This window comes from Mastacembelus armatus, chromosome 1, assembly GCF_900324485.2.
Source record: "Mastacembelus armatus chromosome 1, fMasArm1.2, whole genome shotgun sequence".
NCBI lineage: Eukaryota > Metazoa > Chordata > Actinopteri > Synbranchiformes > Mastacembelidae > Mastacembelus > Mastacembelus armatus.
The window spans coordinates 4,414,789-4,434,944 of record NC_046633.1 but is presented as its reverse complement, the minus strand read 5'-3'; the positions used below and the strand labels follow the sequence as shown (position 1 = coordinate 4,434,944).

The window sequence follows — 20,156 nt, the reverse complement described above, 5'->3', positions numbered from 1 at the left end:
GACCTCCACCTTCTTTCCCTTCTGTCTCACTGGTCTCCAAATTTCACTCCCAATGCACCGTATGCCATTTTCATAAGGTTTATTTACAGCTCAGAGATAAAACAAACTCTCATTACCACCCTCTCTATATGTCCATCCATCTTTAGGTTGTCAGTCCCATCTCTGAAGAGGACCGATGCTGGAGTGTATCAGTGTACGTCGAGGAACAGGATGGGAGCAGTAATCCACAGGAGAACAGAGGTGCAGGTGGCCTGTGAGTACTCAGACACACTCACATACTGGCACAAAGTGTCCACACCATTACAGTAAAACCCAAACAGAAGCTTCTTTATTGATTGAGGATGCTGTTGTTCTTGTGTGAGGAAATCAGAGGCATCTTCACCCACATCAACAAGCCTCTTTTCTAATAAATTCTAAATTAAATCACAATTAGTCATCCCTATTTGTCCCTATTATTTCAAAAATAGCGTTTTTGTTATTGAAAGGAAAGGGAAAGTTACTCTAAACATGTAATTACATTTTAGTCTGACATTTGTATGTGGAAATCTTTTAAATACTAAAATAAATGAAACCCAAAGTAAAAACAGCCTAAATGTTTTAAAACTAAAGACCCAGTCACTCCAGCATTTAAAGCAATGAAAACTGTTCATTCTAACAACTCTGCAATTGCTGGATTTGCTCATGGTGGCAAAATAAATTTGTGTGAACCCTTAATTGCTGCTGGTTACTTTCTGTTGTGGCCAGGCCTTAATGCTACTCTTCTCTGCTTAATGCTTCTTTTTTGGGCTAAATGTAACTTGGTATTTGATATTGATTCTCATGTTCTTTTCTCCTCCTCCTCCTCCTCCAGTTTTGAGGAACTTCTCTGCTGAAGAGCAGAGAAAGACGGTGACTCAGGGCAGAGCAGCTGTTATCAGCCCGCCTCCCCTCGCTTCTTTCCCCCGACCCATAGTCACATGGTACAAAGACGGCCACAAGATCATCCCCGGCGACCGAATGTAAGTGTCCCTGTCATTCTCTCCCTCTCACATTTCATATGCTTACATTTATAGTGACAGAACATTGTTTAAAATACATTTTCGGTGGTATGTTAATTAGCTTGTTCTAGCAGCACAGCAATTGTTTTTTTTATCATTGCAAACCAATTGTTATGAATAATAGCCATTTAGATAACTGACCCTTTTTATTAGACATCTGTAGAATTAGGACATTATCAAAACAAGATAAGAATGGATTTTGGAATGAATCAAATCTGCATGGTTATTGAGTAATTTTAGGTGCAAGGGAGATGTTCTTTTATATTAATTGTTCAGAGATACGAGGGTCCCTGGATGTGTTGTGTAAGCCTTATTTTACAGCCTTTTGTTTAATACTGTTGTCTGGCTCCTTTTGAAATGCCAGTAATTTGCATATTATTCCTTTGCTGCTACAGCTATCCTGTTAGTGTTGATATTTTGAAGAATATTCATAAAGTAAATTGTTATGTAATTATGATGTATTTATTCTGACAGGATGGGGAAGCGTAGGTTTATTGTGAGAGTGTTTCAGAATATTGTGCTATGGAGTATATAGACAGTATATGATATCTTTCAGCATGCACCTGTTTGACTCTACCTATCAGGTGTTTATTAGGCTCCTCTCACACTCAGATAACTAACTTCCCATTAAGAGCCCAAACTGCTCCCCTGTGTGATATTGAATAAAATTGTCAGTGGCCTTGCTGTACACATAAATGGCCACACAACAACTCTTTTAATGACAATTACCACCTCAGTAGTACATTTGTGGAGTCAAGTTACATAAGTTTTCTTTAATTTTATTTTTGTCATTGGTTCACATCAGGTTTGACTTGCTTGTACCTTGAATGAACATGGAAAATGGCTCTTCTTTTAACATAATGGGGCTTCATTGAGTGTGACTTAATGGTAGTGGACTGCAGTTATTTTGGCTGCTGAAGACACAGCCTTCATTGAACGTGTTTACTGTCGGCGTATCAGCAGTACACTGTGGTAGCCTAAAGAAACTGTACTCTCACTTGCTATTCATAAAAAATTAAAAAAATACAGAGTATTTACTGTTATTGATTTTTTTTTTTCATGACAACAGCCTTTTTACATATTTAATAAGCTGTAAGATGAATGCAACCTAGTGTATAAAGTGAAGATTTAGTGTTGTGCTTGTCACCCTCCTTACTGTCACATATACTACTACTGCCAAATACTACTACTACTACCAACATCAATAAAAATACATTCATATTCAATTTTTATACTGAGTGATTGAAATCATGCTAAAATAAAGGCTTCACCTCCTCTTTCTAAATTGAGTACACAAAAAAGCCAAATAGTTCTGTTTTTTTCTGGAAGCTCCTGATTCATAACCAAAAATGACAGGTGCCATGCAAATGAGCTGTCACATAATTATAGCAAAAGAGCAAAATATATGCAACTAATAGTTTAAGCGTAAAATGAGTGATGAAATGAATGCTGAAAAGTTGAAGCTGAAATAGCTGCAGAGACTGCAGAGTAAGCGCTGATGTAACAGTTGCAGCAGTAGGTTAGCGGAGCATTTAAAACACAATATGATTTGACAGTGAGCAATTGGCTGTCACATTTTAGCAGGTGCACTCAGCTGAGCAGTCAGCTGAGAGGTTTGGCTTTCTGATCACGACACAGATGATGCTGATGCCTGTGTTGGTGCCAAAGATGTTCCTGAGCCACAGAATGCAAGTCTGTGTCAAGTGTGAAGTCTTTGAGTTAGAGTTCAGTTGAAGTCTGCTGCTCTTGGCTAGGAGTCAGAGTCAAGTTTTGAAATTAGAGTCATGATGTTTTGAACTTAACATCTCTATTCCAAAAGCATTTTCTCTTGTTGAATTTTATCCAGTGTGTTAACTAATGAGGGTTTATGTGGACTTAGTGCTGTGTCCCCCTGAGCTGCCACAGACCATTTATGTTTTCTGTTGAATTCTGTGAACCTGCAGAGGATATAGAAATGATATTCAAAATAAAAACTTGCAATACATCCAGAGCACACTTGAGGCAGGAAATCCAAACATTTTAGACATGATTTTTGAGTCAGGTTGGAAGTCTGTTTCTGGGGACTCGAATGCCCATCTGTGGTAACAACAGCTTTTTATTTTTGGCAGTTTCTACCTGAATGCTTCTGGTAAAGTCCTAAAAAATTAACTAATTTTTATGAAATATGTTTGTGACAATCTGAGAATAGAAAGCAGGGGTAGTGTTTCACACAGCAAAGGTTTTACAGCTTATGTAGGAGGTGCTTTATTTAGACTATATACCAGTTCAGACATATCACCGTGAATAATTTGATATAAATCATTTGGCCCTCTCTGTTTTCTCTGTTGAGTGTCCATGGCCATCTCCTCTTTCCTCAAAGGGATGAAAGGAAGAAACAGGCACAAACTGAGAAAGTGAAAGAGTCAGCAGTCAGTGTTTCACATGATACTCACCTCTGAGAAACACCTGGCACAGCTGTACTGTAACATTAGACCATTAAATCGGCTGGAAAGAAAATTTCTCTCTGACAATCAGTGTTTTTGTTAAAACTTCTAATAGCTGCTCACAAGCTAAGGTTGTCTAACTGAGTACACTGGGTAGCCACAGTACACCACCTCTAACTGGCTATTATTTAAGGTTTTGTCTAGCTGACCTTAGCATTGCAGTTAGTTGCCACAGCACATGAAAGTACTGCGTCCCAGTGAGAGGTTGGTTGAAAAAAGTCTTAGACATTATATCTTTTCTTTCTAACATTAGAATTTCAGCTAATTTACCTAAAAAAGGGAAAATCTGTGTCTTATCTTCTCTGATCATGCATGCCACATTAACCAGCAACCAGAAACAGATTCATTTCAACCTTCTAATTTTGACTTTTTGAAGATTTTATTATATGATATTATATTTGTGCTTGTGTAGTTTGGGAGTGTGTTTTTGTTTTGTTTTTTGTTACACTAGACTCTTTGTGGCTGATGAAATCAAAGAAACAGACTCTCCAGACTCAAGGACCCTTAATGAGTAGTTCATTAATGATTACTTAATTATTCTTGAGTGACAAATCAATCCAAATGTACTACACAGATACTATACTGAGGGTCAGTTTTCTGCAGTGTGTACTGTAGCACACTCACTGTCTAAATTACAAAATGAATTACACTTAAAAACTGTGGCATGCAGTGAATAATCATCTGAACCATTTTATGTTATTATCTCATTTTCATATCTATGTTCTGCAATGGCTGTGTAGGAAAGAGATTATAAAGTAAAAAATAACAAATTACAAGACACAAATTGTGTTGCTTTTGTGTTGCAATATGATTTCTTTATTTGTATTATGCTGTAAAGTGATGTTGGCCCTTTGCTTGGGTTAAGATCAGATGCACTGTATGCATATTTACATGACCATTTATTTGTTTCTGAGCTTCAAAAAACCTACCTACCTGTACTATGACCAGAAGAAGTGATTCTCCCATTATTTTTAGGTATTAATATTATCTGGATAAAAACTTTTATCTTTGCATTGTGACATAAAATATTCTGATTTGCTTGCACTCCACACACGGACTATGTTGAAGATTCATGCATGACACTTCCTTTGAACCCTCATAGAAAAGACTAATTTGCGCCTTTCTTCACAGCTCTCCTCTGGTCTCTGCAAGACATGTCTCCTCTCCCCTTCCCCCTCTCACCTCTCACTCCTACTTTTCTGCCTCTAAATTATTCTTTATATTGCTTTGTTCTCTCACTGGCTCTCGCTCTCTGTCTGTTTTACTGTCATTATCATGCTACAGGATATACTGTTATACAGAAACCATAAACTCCTGTTCCTGAATAAACTGCTTAACTGCTGTGGTGTGTGCACACACACGCAAACACACACACATACACACAATCTGCCTCTCCAGACCAATCTCAGCTGTGTCTACTTGGCTTGAACGTCTCTGTGTGCGCTCATGCGTGTCAGAGTGAGTGCAGTGATTTGCATGGCTCTGCGCGTGTGTAATGGTGGGTGTATGCGTTTGTGTTTGTGCACGAGGTTACGCTGGCTGATCCTGCGGTCCGGTGAGACGGGGCCAGATGGTGCCTGGCGGTTGGCTGTCTTCGTGGTGACCGAGCTGATGATGTCGTTTATGAAGTTTATTGATCCGATATGCATTGCTCCCACAGTCCCCAGCCCCATCTCGCTGTCTGTCTTTCCCCTAACCCCACACTGCATATCCAACACACACATCTTACTCCCTCTGTATATCTATGCGCCCTTACACTCTTTGCTTCTACATGCATATGCACACACACACACACACACACAGACACATTTGCCTGCCTGCCTGAGCACACACATTCCTAAACTCCCCAGCCCTCAAAATACTGGCCGGCAAAGATCTTACAAGCTGTCACTTCACACACACTCTCTCTAATCTAATGGAGCCCTCACTCTCAGCCCTCTCTATCTCCATGTTGCTCTGCCCTGTCTCTGAGTTTTCACACCATCCCTCCCCAAAATATTTTTCTTCCCTTCATCGTCCCATTTTCACATCAGCTCTGGACTTAATGACTCAGATTTCTTCACTGCTGTCAAAACAATTTTGGGACAGTGCTGTCACCTCAGTGCTGCCGACACTGATGTATATTTTACTGTGACCTGCAGCCCAGGTCCAGAAGAGTGAGCTGCTGATTTTAATTAGCTCTGGAGCCTTTGGCAGATGGATGTGAAATGATTCTGATGCCAGCAGCTTCAAGAGGACAGCCAGGCTGAGGAGAATCAGAAGTCTCCTATCTTCTTCCATCAGGGACACGGGAGCCCAGATTGATCAAAAAAAGGGCAGTGATCTATGCAGAAGCATGGCTGGGTAGACTGCGAATATTTCCATTTTTTTTTTTTTTTGTGCTGGGGAGTCAAGTGTTGTGGAGAGTGCTGATGTCACGGGTGGTAGGTGTCAGGACCGGGCATTGTGGGAAATACGTCTCCTCACAGACCTCGCCTAAGCAGCCATATGCTGTGAAGGTGTGCATATCTGTGTTCCTCAACATTCATTCATTTTAATTTGTCAAACACCACTTTAACAGAGGGAGTGATTCATTAGTTTGCTGCTTTCCATCACACACACACACGCGCACACACACACACACACACACACACAGCAGAGGTCTGAACAGAAGGAACTTTCTCGCTGTCTGAACTTTGTGAGCAGATGTTGTGTGTGTTTGTGTCTACAAGTGTGTGCACATATGCATAAGTGTGTGTTAGACAGAGCGATCAAGAGAAAAAGAGCATCATTTGGAGGGAGACACAAAGGATGTGTAGGCTTAGATCCCCCCATTTGTTGAAAATACAACCGGCCATTTGAAAGGTCTTCCATCCACGACACCTCTGTTGTGGTTCATAATGACTCTGTTTCTCATGGCAGCCAAATGGGAGGATCAAAGTGACTGGGCAAGAAGTAGAAGAAGACATGAAAAAAAAGGTTACAGGAAATGAATATGGAGTAAAGAATTAAGCTCATCTGAATCCATTGTGTCTGCAACTTAATCTCTAAAAGCCACTAAAAGCTTAGATACTGTATGTGATTTTCTTCTCAATGACATGATTTAGTTACTGTTAGATTAGAAAAATGTCCCAGACATGTGGGATTTTAAAACATATGGCTGCACTAAGCACAGCCATGTGCCAGTTTTGCATGGCCTACAATCCTGTATCTTTGTTAAGGCTTTTATTTAGTTCAGATAAACTGATTTACATATTGAACATGGTTTGCAGTCTCAGTTTGATCCTAGTTTTGATCATATTCAATATGGACATCTACATGAAACACTGAGATACTTGACTGTTCATTCCCTGTTTACATTAAATTAATCAGCAGTTTCCATGTTTGTTCTGCAACTATCTTTGATTATTTCTCAAGCAGCGAACATGGTGTTTATGTAAGGATAAATATAAAAGTTCAGTTTGTGGCTCTGCTGCTGTTGCCATTTACCTGCTGGATGTAGCGTCTCTTTCTAACCAGAAGAAACAGACAAGTGACAATAAAGAAAATAATGAGAATCTGAGCTAGCAAAGCATATTCACAATGTTTACACATGCAAACAATCCACGTATTTACAGCATAGTTCACACATAGACATATAATTCCCTTGGTGTGTAGCATGTTGTGATATAGCAGTAGTTACATTTTAATTTGACTAAACCATAAAAGCCTTTCTCTTGAAAGCAGACTATTAGATGAATTTACTGATGTCCCTGTTTGTCTTAATTTGCTGTAAATCTTCTGCCACTACATTATTTGATGGCTGTGCATTAATGCCATGTATTAGCTTGATGTCCTTCTAGAAAATATTACATTTATTCTTGAAAAGAGTTTGGTCTGGATTTTCTTTTGAAAAACCAGTGCTGCCGTCCTCTTAGGAATTACAGTAACCATGACCGCTTAAATACGGCTTGTCATGAGTAATTGGCATCATTACAGTTTGTTAACTTTTAAAATGGTACAATAGGAAACACCTACTGTACAAGAACCAGAAAAATCTACCTGAACAAGAAGTTGTGTTAATTACCTATTGTGACTAATGACAGTAAAGGACGTTGGCTAAAAGACACGGCACTGTGATGGGATAAAAGACTGGACATTAAGCAACAGGAATTCTTTCATGATGTCTGTCTGAACTTGATATTTTCCAATTTACCTCTCCTCCCATTCTCTGCCTGCTCTCCACTTTTTCTGCTCCCCTCCCCGCTTCCCTCATCCCATTCCATAATTGAATTGCTCCTTTGGTCTCCTAATGTGGCGGCAAATAACAGAATGAAAATTCACTACTGTAAACTCTCCTATTTCTACTTCAGTATTATACCTCTCTCTGTATTTGAACGGACATGTGTCTGTTGCTCTACTTGTTAATTTCTCATTCTCACCCTCTGGTTCGCTTTGTTCTTCTTTCTTGTCAGGTAGTATTAGAACCTGTTGATACCAGTCCAAAAAGAAGATTGTAATCCTGGTATTCCTCCACACTTGACTTTCAGCTCACCTTAGGTCTTGAATGGAAACTGTTGAATAGATTTTCTACTTTTACAATCGTAGTAGCAAAGATGTGGAAATTGATTTGGCTTGTTGTTGTTTCATGGGTGGGTTGTTTTGGGCTTTTATGCCAGGTGTTTAATAATAGTTATTAACAAGTGGAACTAATTGGCCTAACGGGTCAATGGGCACAGAAAAGTTTGAAACTTAAACACTTCAGTCAGATGGAGCAAGGATTTGTCCAGATAAATACAGAGGGGGTGGAATGGTGGGGAGGTAGCTGTAATAGCAGGGACCACTGGCATGAGCAAAGTGTTAGTAGTTAGCTTAAGGTTATAATGCTGTAGACCTGTGTGAATGACAACATTACCAGTCGGCGTGTAGTCAAACAGCTGATTCAATGAGCCAAACATTTCAAAGTCATTAGTTTCAAGGACGACAGCACTGTGTAAAAGGCCTTCAGTTATTTAAATTACACCGATCTGCACCAGACAGGACGTAAAGCTAAATAACTCAGGGTCATCCACTTGTGACATCATATGCAAGACACTGAGTTGGCCAGTCCAATACATGCAAACATTATTACACTGTAACAAGGATGCTGCATTTCTACTCTTCACTTGATGCTGTGGATCCTTTTTCGTTGTTACACCAGTACTGAGGCATATCAGTACTGCCTGCCCTCACCAATGCAAACACTCTGATTATTTTGATACATGGCTGTTAGTCTTTAGTTTAAAAAACCACTGCAGTGCTATATGATGTTATTCAATTGTTCTTAGCTTTTTTTAAACCAATTTCTGTCCATGTTTTTGCCATTTCCTTTAATTCCAGCTGATTTCGTCAGTTCCTTCCAGTTGGCTTGGACAGTGTGTCCCACCAGCATTTTGTTTTCACCTGACAGCAAATGCATAATGTTTGAGGAGTTTGCCGACAAGTAATTACACAACAGAATGGCAGGAAAAAAACACGTTATTGTTGTTTTCGTACAATGATTAAATTATTAAAACCTTGAAAGTCGGTGCATACACATACACACACACACACACACACACACACACACACACACATTATATTATATCCATGAATATATCCGTAATGTATTCAGTTAGTGATTACTAAAATATTTGTCTGCATCCGTATGCCAACAATGTAAATAATTGGGAAAGGATCTTGTAACCTCAGACTTATCATTAGTCCAATGCCTTTTTTAAATTTATGTCTATTTCTTTTTCTGTCTAATTTCAGCCCAGGGTTTGTAGTTGTTCATTTTATCTCCTTGCAATAGACTGGTTGTTGCTAAAAATTGGCCAGGGGCGACTTGTTCTACCACCACACCATTATGCATGAATTTTGCAGTAAAGAAATCAGATGACTTATTTAATTTTTAATGTTATCACTGTACTGCATCGGGGGGGTGGGGGAGCGACACATGTGGTAAAGGGAGACAGGGAGCAAAGGGTTGCTTTAATTGCATTGCATTTTCTGGTAATATTATTCATTGTCAAGGTGGAGTGGGATAGAATTGCATTATGAAGACAGCACTTTAGGGCCTGCTGTCGGACTATGAATATTCATTGCTTATTCTGCCAAAAGCAATTTGTTGTAGCTTTGTTAAAAACTGTTGATGTGTTTTCCAAGTCTGTAGGCTATAAGTATACCCACACGTATACCACAAGGTAAAAACATCATGTTTTTAACAAATTACATTTCCACTCCTATCTTGACGCAGAATTGGGTGGATATTTTAGAGTTGATAGCACCATTATTTTCAGACTTCAGCTCACAGTGAGATATATTTGCTGTTTGCTGAGATAACGGCCTCGATGTCTGGCGGATATATCTGGTGAATTTGAGATTCCTTTCATCTGTCCGTTAACTTGTGTCCCTTACTGGTAGCTGTGTTCTACATTCTCAAGCAGCTAAGGTAAAAAGAAAGTTTTTCAAAGTAGAAAGTAGAAAAGACATTAACTCTGAAGCTGTACTTAATGATTCTCCCAAATGACAGAGGCTTACTCTGCCTCACACACTCAAGGGAGGGAGACAAGCAGCAGGGGTGAGGTAGGAACAAAAAGCTCTCCATACTGAGTGAACACAGATGATTGTATCGCATATATATTCATGTTAACTACTATGATTTTAATTTCCTTGAACATATTTGAATTATCCTCAACTAATCACCCTAGTTGTTTTTGTTCCTGTAGCAGTAAATGAATACTTTATGTACTGTAACAGCCCTATTAGGCCATTGTTTACTTTTACTAAGTCCACTGGCCCTGGTATTAAAATGCCATCTGTTTCTGGATATCTGGATAAAGCAAAACATATGCTAATGCAAGGTGTAAACACATGCAGTGCACATTACCATAGAAGTATGTTTGCATTTACAATAGCTCACATTTTGCCTGCCAGCCAGAGTTGGTTACATTAGATGCAAGTAGTTCACAGGGTGTTCAGATTTATGAACAAGCACCATGTGCATCTGCAGTGCAGAGCCATCATGACCCAGTCTAAAGTTTCCCATCAGATTCACGGAGGCACTGTGGCATGATCGAGGTACAGTGGTAGCATCCATAGAAGCTACAAACCCCTACTCTACCTGTCATTTCTTTTACCTCCTAAAAAGACATCTTGTTCTGCCTCAAATGAAAATAAACATGATCTGTCCTGTATCACATCAAATGACCACACACCTCTCATCTTTCTTACTAGCTTGCATTGTAGCTTTAGGGGTGGGGATCTGTCGGTCGCTGCACACCTTCAGTGTGGATCAGACAATGAATCCTACTGATTTGGGCGATTCCCTGACCTTTCCTCTACTGACAACAGCAGATTGACTTACATAGTTATGATTGAAATCTCTCGTGAACTGCTGGATAGACTGAAATATCTTGACAACTGTGGATGGACATTAAATTTTGGTATGCACATTCATGTCTTCCTCAGGTTGAATTGTGATAACTGGTGAGCCATGAATTTTTCTTCTAACACCAGCATCAGGTCAAAATTTTAATGTGAAGATTACAAAACTTATGATATTCCTAGTAGCCACAGCTGCACTTTTTCATTACTGCTAATTAACCTATATTAGGATGGTAACATGCTAAAATAAGAAAGCATGAGAAAAATGATACCTTTGCTGCGGTGTTGTGAAAACAGTATCTCCTCTTACAAAATCTCTGCAAAAACAGCATCCAGTCAGAATACACACAAGAATTAATACAGATACCTGTTAATAAGCACAATGTGTGATCTCATTTCATTTCCAGGTGTAAATTGATTTCTAATTGCTTTACATGTGCAATTCCATTACTCGCTAACCTTTTTATTTATTTATTTTTTGTTCGTACGTGTGGAAGCCTGGAGGATCTGTGTTTAGAGATTCTCTGCTCATCAACCTCTGCGTGCTGAAGAGCAGCTGCTTCTGTCTGAACTGATCACTCAAAGACAGACGGAAAAGAGAGAGAAGAGTGTTTGTGTTTGTGTTTGTGTTTATGTATGTGTCCAGCCTGTGGCTCGCACTGATGTTGATTAATTTGACCAATTTGAATGTTCGAAAACTGCATTCGCTTTTGTTTGAGCTGCGTTTTGCTCCTTTCTCCACCTCTCATTCTCTCTGCCTGCGTCTCATTTCCAGCATCATAATACGAATCATTATTCCCCGATTACACTCTGAACTAACACACCCCCACCTGCCCGCACGTGTGTGTGTTAGCATGTCCTCTGTCTAAAGTCATTAAATATTCTAAAGACAGAGACCTCTTTTAATTAGGCACTAATCACACTTTTAATTACCTGCGCCACACATCCATCACTGACTGTATACACTTGTACGAATATACCTTGTACACACCCATCTGTCATTGGAAAGAGTTTTCACCTATCGACGCAACAGATTCAGGGAGAGCAAAAGGGACAATGAGTAAGAGAGAGAGAGTGATGGGCTACAGACTGATGAAGGTTTGGTTTTACACTCAGGTAGTGGTGGCAGGTGATTTCTACAGAAGAGACCATGAAACAAAGGCAAAATGTTGTAAATACAAACACGGTTTTCTCCAGATATTATCTATTACATTATTGTTTGTACAGCCAAACATCCCCAGAATAGCCGGAATGAGCAGAATGCTGATTGACTGTTTAATATCAGAGCCTGAGGATGACATCCTCAAGATCAGAGAGCTCGATCAATAAGCAGGAGATCACAAGTTTCTTTTCTCTCAGATACAAATAAAGGGTAAAATCAAGCATTTCTGCTCTCGGGAAATTACACTCTCGCTTTCTGTGCTCTAACCTCTCTGCTTATGTATCCACGTGGGAGTTTTGTGTTTATGACTCTCAGGGCTTATGTCAAGAATTAAATGCATGCATAGTGTTTAAAAAGGTGACCCAATGTCCTTAGTTTTTTAGTGCAACACTTAGCTATCCATCGTTAGTGTAGACAGCTTTTTTTCTCTCTTCCTCTCACCCTTTCTTCGTTTCTACTGCTAGATCTTACTTCAGGGTTCCTATTCATCAGTATCACCTTGGCTCACTGGATAATTAGAATATACCATCACCAACATACACAGGCTAATACATTCTCACAAATATACTGTACGTGTACTATAGCATACACACTCAAACAGGCTCGTGCCTGTCGATTATGCTTGTGTAGGCCTCTAATTTTGTGCTGCCATTGACAGTGACATTTACGTCAGCTGTTCGTTTTGCATTTGTGCCTCTTGGGCAATTTTCTGGCTCCAAACTGCTTCGCCAAAGTGGGTGGAGTTGCAGCTGAGGTTGTGTTTATGCCGACCAGGTGGCACACTGCAATTTTGGTTCCTTTTTAGCATAAAATTGAGCTTGCATTTCCGCCTGATATTACAAAATGCAAGCACAGAAAATAATTTTTGTCGCTTTAGTTGGTGGTCTTTAGACCTCTTCAAAATCATGTGTTTTCCTGTTTTCCTTTATTCACTTTAATATAGATTTTCCATCTAACAAAGTTAAACATATGTTAAATGCACATCAAAAGAAAAGTATGGTTAGCAAAGCTTGCACATACATGCATATATGTGCTGGCCTGTACTCATAAACATCATTTTGTAGAGTCAGTTCAGTATATGCTGGTGGGCCCCGTGTCTGTGCTTGCAAAAATTGCCCAGTTGCGCAACAGACAAAACCATCTCTGCCAGCCTGTGTAGCTTATGTAGAAGGAACAGGTCAGTGTGAGTGATGCATTCACTGACCATGTAGCTGCAGGCTTTGAGCACATTAGAAGATCTATGAGAGTAACTGAGTGTGGTTGTGGTTTTTACAAAATAATGTAAATTAAAATGGGTTTGCTTGTGGGCAGAATCATTTTTTGAGTTGTATTGATTTCCTGTCACCATGGTGACAATTGTATCAGTTAAAAACCCTTGTTTTATAGGAGATGCTGTAACTGGGGTTGTGTCGGCATTGTTAATAAACCAGGAACATTGTGCTTGTTTACTCCATACGATTTACCACTGACCTTTATTATTACAGTAAGCCATTTGTCTACATTTAATTAACAATATGTAACTATGCTATTATAAATTATCTGTGTGACTGTGTATATGTATTTCCATAAATATAGTTTGTGCATTAATATCAAGTACCTTCATTTTTCAGCTCTTTAACTGAGGCTGCAACATTATTTTTAACGTTATTTTTATTATTGTTTATTCTGATATTTTTTAAAATCTTTTTAAAATAATTTTCATGCACAATGTAAAAAAAAAAAAAAAAAAAAAACTGTGAAAACACCCAGTCACAATTTCTCTTGGTCCATATGGACAGACATATGCTGAGATATATCTTTTGCTTTAGTTTAAAAAAATATCAGATCCTGACATCTGGGAAGCTGAAAGAATGGACAGCTTTTCATATTTGCTTAAAAAAATACTAAAACTGTTTTTCTCTCTCATAGGAGTTGCTTATTAATTTTATGTGAATTTACCAGTCAGTTCATTAACCCTGTATATAATTCATCAGATTAGCCAAAATAATTCATTCCCATTTTTTTTTTTTTTTTCTTATCGCTGTTTAACTCATGACATGTACAGCTCTAGCTGAGGCAGTCAACTTGACATGTCCAGACTATGTTTTGTACTTGTTTCCTCCTGCTCAGACCACACAGACACACAGTCCTTCCTCTCTGAAACTGTGCATACTATTACCTACATCTGGCACAGTGTGGATACCTTCATTAATTATTTACATCTACTGATACTACACTGGGATGTAACTGTTAACTGACCTTGTGAGCTTTTCTGGCACCAGGGAGCTGTTCTGAAAGATTCAGTTTATACAGTGATATCATTTGTGGAATAGTGGCCGACTAGCTAAAATGTGCAAGAACATTATTGGAGATTTAAGGACCGTTAAGAACATTTTTTTCTGTAGGATAAAAACAGACACAAGACATAAATTAGGCTTTTCAAAAAAAGTAGAAAGGGAGTAGAGCTGCAGAGTTCAGCAGGTAGCCTGTTGTTTCAGCTGTATTAACTGTATAGTTTGCAGATTTACTGTCGCTGGCAGTGTCCATGTCTGCATCTGCAGCACCAATATCAAGATTCCAGGTGCCTGTTCACTGTCAGTTGCCCCTGAAACCTCCTATATTTCGTGCAATTGGTGCAAGGCTCCACTTCTTCAGTACTGTCTGCTAAGAGCCTCACCGAGTAATTTCTGTGTTGCAAAAGCACAAGCGCGGTATTACACTTTTTATTTCAGGTTCACATGGTCATATGAACCAGAATTAGAAAATGAAAGCTTATTTCTGTCAAGATTACTGGCCTTTTTAACTGAGCAGCTGGGAGAGATGGTGTTTGAGAAAAAGGTGTGTTCCTCCATCTGAGAGAGAGAGATTGTGAGATGGAAAGACAGCGCCAGTTGTGTGGTTAATTGGAAGCAGACATAATTAGTGCTAATTAGGATAATAGCCATTCGTCTAGAGATCCATCCACCTAATGGGACTACAACAGTCACTCAGCTGCACACACACGCACACAGTCACACAAAATGAGTGGTTACCATCCATCCAGCCTCCTTGTTAGAGGAACATGTTTTTATGTGCATTTACATAAATAACAGTATATGCACATTGATGCCAAAGAGACAGCGGTAAAGCAGAGGTAGAAAGGAAATGAGTGAGTCATGGAGCTCCTGTACTCCCTACTCTGTTTACTCAGCATCTAACCCCTCTTCCTGCCACCAAATCACCCTTGCCCCACTTTGCTTTTCTTTCCTGTACCATTGCCTTTCCTCTTCTCTCTGCCTGTCCCTCAGGCCATGCCAAGGGACGATAAACAAACATAGTCTGTCCAACAGCCCTCTCTTTCTCTCTGTCTCTCCCTCTCTCTCTCCCTACACACATATATATATTTATATCTATAGCTATCTATATACACACACACACACCAATTACTTTCAGACTGCAGGTCCTTGGTTGTGTAGGCACAAGGGTGCTTGACTGTGTGTGTGTGGGTATACACTTCCTCTGCCTGTGTGTGTGTTTTATGGAGGACTTACTGGCAGTGGCAACTGGCCAAGCCGGTGAGCGACCACAGAAAAGTCTCCCTGTCTGTGTCCGTTTGACCGTTTGAAGGAACTGTAAAGGTGATTGAAGAAGCAAGCTCGTGATTTAGACACTACGTTAATTACAAGTCACAGAGCTGCAGAGTGTGTAGGGCAGAAGGTAGGGAAATGTTTTCTGAGTCAGTGAAGGGGCTGTTAAAAATCTCTCACAAACACATTAGTGTTCATTACTGTTGTAACCTCTACCATCTTTCTCTTTTTTTCCTGTGCTCTTCCCCCCCATCCCCCCTTTATTGGTCCCATGTGCAGTCGCATATGCAGGCTGTATTTCTATGAGTGGAAAAATCATCAGGTTTCATCAAGCAGAACTAAGACTTGAACAGAGAATAACCTTAGATTGGGTTTTGAGTTATTAATAAGGCGTGGACAGAAATGGAAATATAATTTTCACATGTGAGAGGAGCTGGGTTGTACACTATATAGCCAAAGGTGTGCAGGCCTGATACTTTCAGGTGCACTGGTCACAGACAGCAGGGTTGCCTCCTTTTGTGGAGGCTTTATCAGGTTTTAGGTTCCTTTTTTGTGTTGGTTAACTCTGTAGATAAGTAATCAAGCTGCATTAATCGTTCTTATTATTGCTTATTTAGCTCAAACAGGGACATCCAAAATCGCACATCCCTGCATTTTTCCTTACATCCCCAGTTGACTGGGATTCACTGAGCTTTGAAACACATTTTTTCCCACTTGTTAAAACTCAGAAGGTTTTATGTTTTCCAGAATTTGCGACCCGCTGCTCTGATTAATTACCTCAAAGCAAATGTACGATGTGATCGATTAAATTCTGTGACTAACTGGCTGTATGTGCACATAGGTGACAAAGAAACAGACAGATATATAGCTTGACTATAAAAAGGAAGTGAGTCATGGAGCTCCTGTAGCTGAACAAACAGCACGTGGAGAGCATAAGTCCAGAAAGACTCAGTTATCCCAGTTCGAAGCTGAACAGCCAGCCTGCACAGAGGCTGACCTCAACCCCATCCAGCACCTCTGGGATATGCCAGAACATCGACTGAGAGTCATGTCTTATGAACATCAATGCCCAACATTACCAATACTCTTGTGGCTTGAATAGGAGACAGTGCGTGCAGCCAGGCTCCAGCATCTCATGGAAAAGCCTCCCAGAACAGTGGAGGCTTTGGAAGATGTTCAGTAGTCTACAGTAGGCCCTACTATAGTTTTCTAGTGTGTGAGTTCACATCTCCACGTCTTGTTCAGTCTGACCACCAGTCAAAAACCATAGATATTCAGTTTATAGGTCAACAAAACAGAGAGAAGCAGTCATTTGTTACAGTAAGAAGCTGGAACCAGAAAGAAGACTGAAATGATTTGTTGATTTTAAAGCTAAGTTTCTCTTATTGAACTAATCAATTATTAGACTCATTTTTAGTAATCCCATATGAGAGTAACATTCATGTGTCCATATACTTTGGTCGTATAGATATTTTTAGCCCAGTGCTACGTGTCCTGTAGGCAGCTGTGTGTACTGTATGTACTGTTGGTGTGTCTGTGTGGCTCTGAATGTGACCAGTGGGCGCCTTTAATAAACGTTTCCCTGTTATCATTTTAATGTGGTCCAGAATATTTTGGCCTTGATTTAAATTGAGATAGACACAATCCAGGCCCTCTAAATAGTTGATGCACATTTTTAATGCATCAGCAGTCTGCTTCCATTATTTCTTCTCATTTGGTTCAGCTCCAACAGGCTACTGTATTAGAGATGTGGAGTTGTTTTGTTTTCTGCCTCTTGTTGAACACAAGATAAAAGTGCAGCAGACATTTAAGTGTTTCAGGGCTTTATTTAGGCTATTTGGGTTTGGAAAAAGTCCATTTAATGGGTCAACAGGAATAGGCTTTACACTACAGCTGTGGGACACTGCTATACAACCACTGACCAAATAGTGTGAGACACATTAGGGCTCACAGTTTTAGCCCAGTAGCAGTTTTAACTTTTTGAACTACAGATATTTTCGATGATTAGCATGTGGTGAATTTTGAAAGAACTGAAGTGTTAACAGAACATGGGAAATTCTTGTTCTTTTCTGTTAAGTAATTAGATATTTTTGAAAGTGTAAGTCAGTTTTACTGCTGTGTTTCCAATCATATATTGATATAAACAGACTTTGACAGCATCTAAAGAACATTCATGACTTAGTTGTTGTTCAATATTGAGCTGTTCAAAAGGCCTGTCAGTCAATTTTGGATTAACAGCAGGCTTCACTCTTTTGAATTTTGGGTGTGCGACCGCCCTATTGTTTGCACTATCCTCACACACTGACAGTCGAGCTGTGAATTTGTGGCTTTGCTGCCTTACGGTGCCATAGTGACAGAAGAAAATAATCTCCATGTATTGTATTTTCTAAATAATACTTATATCTTGAATTTCACACAAAATAACTTCACTATTAAAGCCAGCAAACAGAAACCAAGTTTCAGATACACACAAATACACAAAAGCTGCATTATATTTGACCACACCTGTTAAATCTTAATTCAAGTCTGTAGGCATTTTTGAGAAATCAAAAACCTAAACAAGTGTTTTTTCAAAGATAATTTTCAAGGCAATGTATTTTAACTGAGCCAGAGGATTAAGAACGCTCAGCAAATATACTGTAAAGCAAATCTTCAACTCCAGGCTGCGTTAACAATAGCTTCATTTGAACTATGCATGGAAAATCACTAAAGCAGTCACTGTCAAGCTACTGGCAGCAGAATGTCAAGAGCGACTGGCTGTGGTCCAGTTCTAAGTCTTCCTCCCTAACTCAAACTGTTCAGTCCCACTACAAAAACAGATCTGTTATATTTTCCAAAGCTACGTGCAGCCCTGGTAGGAATAGAGAAGTTCTCTTCATTGTCTTCCTTTCTCTGGTCACTACCAGGATTATTCCTTCTTTTCCTCACTCTGCACTGTTACATACACTGTAGCTCTACAAGATACAATATCTTTTATTATCCAAGATGTGCAGCTTCTTGTGCCCGGTTTATCCTGAAGCATCACAACTGGAAATGGTTGTCAGGTATTGCTCTCAGGTGCTCAGGGAGTGCCTTCTTTGAAATCCACGACAAATGCTCCACCTCCAGTTTTGTGTTCACTGAGTCACTGTGCATTCAAGTCAAGTGAAGCAACCAAGCTCATCTATCACAGAAACACAATTCTTGATGGATGACTTGCACATGTATCCCCACAGAGTCCAGTGAATTTAGAAGAAAAAGTTTTTATTGTTTGTTTCTGAATTGAAAAGTTAACAAGAACCAGCCATATTCTGGGTCTGCAACACAGCCAGGATAAAGCCCAAAAAGGCTACACTTTACTAATAAGGATGACCTATTATAATAAGGTTTTAAATGATTGGCCTTACTGCGTGTTTTTATGTCACACTTTGTTTGCAATTATGCAGATTAAAGAAAAACACAACAACAAAAAAAAAAAACATTTATTGATGAATATGGTGCAGAGACTTCCCCCTCCTCTCTGCATTCAGAACAATGCATGCTCTGCAGCTGAGTTTTATAGTTACCAATTACTTTGGGATAGAAAACACCACCCCACAACTCAAGCTGACAGGCAATTTTGAGAGCAGGAATGCTTAAAAAATTTGAATACCTCAACCCGGTGTAAAGTTTGTAATAAAGTCTTTTTACAGGTCCACACACACACACACACAGTGTGGCCTTCAGCAGGTATGAACCTGTTTACGTTAACTATCAATCAGTCAACAGAGGATGTATTCATGTGTCCTCTGACTTAAACACCAAATCAAACATTCGGCTCAAACGGCGCGAAGGAACAGTGAATGCTCCCAACTGCTTACGTGAGAAGGTGTGTGTATGCATGCAGTGTATGTGTGGGTGGCTGGCTGGCACTTGCTTTGGAGATGAAGCTGCCAAAAAGCCTGCTGTCTGGACTCAGTTTACAGTGGAGTATACCTCCTTCTGCCTGGCTGCCACACTCCTGCTCCCTGAGTCTGTGTGTCAGGCGCACTGTGGTTTAAGAAGGTGGCACACTGCCTATCACAGAAAGAGAGGGAGGGCAGACATGGCTGAGGTGGGCTCTGTTGGAAGGAGAGTCGGTGCACAGACCTGACATGCACACATACACTTGGACCCTCCCTCCCAAAAAGACAACTAATTCATGCACTGACTCGCTCAGTCATCCCCTGGCCTGTGACATGTGTGTTCTAATTAGCTATTGGCACACTTGTTTATATGTGTGTGTGTGTGTGTGTGTGTGTGTGTGTGTGTGTGTGTGTGTGTGTGTGTGTGTGTGTGTGTTCAGCAGTCAGTCTTGCAGTGTGGACACCCATGACTGTTTATTAAATGAGTCTTGGGGCCAGAGAGTTAATGAAAGACCAGTCTGTCTTGGTGCTTTGGTTCAAAGAAGCCAGAGGGGGAGGAGATGAAAGGTAAGACAGGACACTTGTATGAGATGAGGTGGAAGGTATGAGACAGCTAGAGAGTGAGAGGAATCTATACAGAAATGAAAGAAACCAAGAAAGAAATGTGCAGATTACAATCTATGAGTGAATGGAAAATGGGA

The 20,156-nt window shown here is 39.7% G+C and overlaps 1 protein-coding gene across 1 annotated transcript in view; it reads left to right on the top strand.

The window, feature by feature from the left end:
* Nucleotides 1-20,156, top strand: part of LOC113128200 (protein sidekick-1) — a 204,195-nt gene that overhangs the window by 79,414 nt on the left and 104,625 nt on the right. The window contains exons 5-6 of the mRNA XM_026303327.1: nt 147-253; nt 851-998. Of these exons, the coding sequence (XP_026159112.1) occupies nt 147-253; nt 851-998 (255 nt within the window). The remainder of the gene's footprint in view (nt 1-146; nt 254-850; nt 999-20,156) is intronic.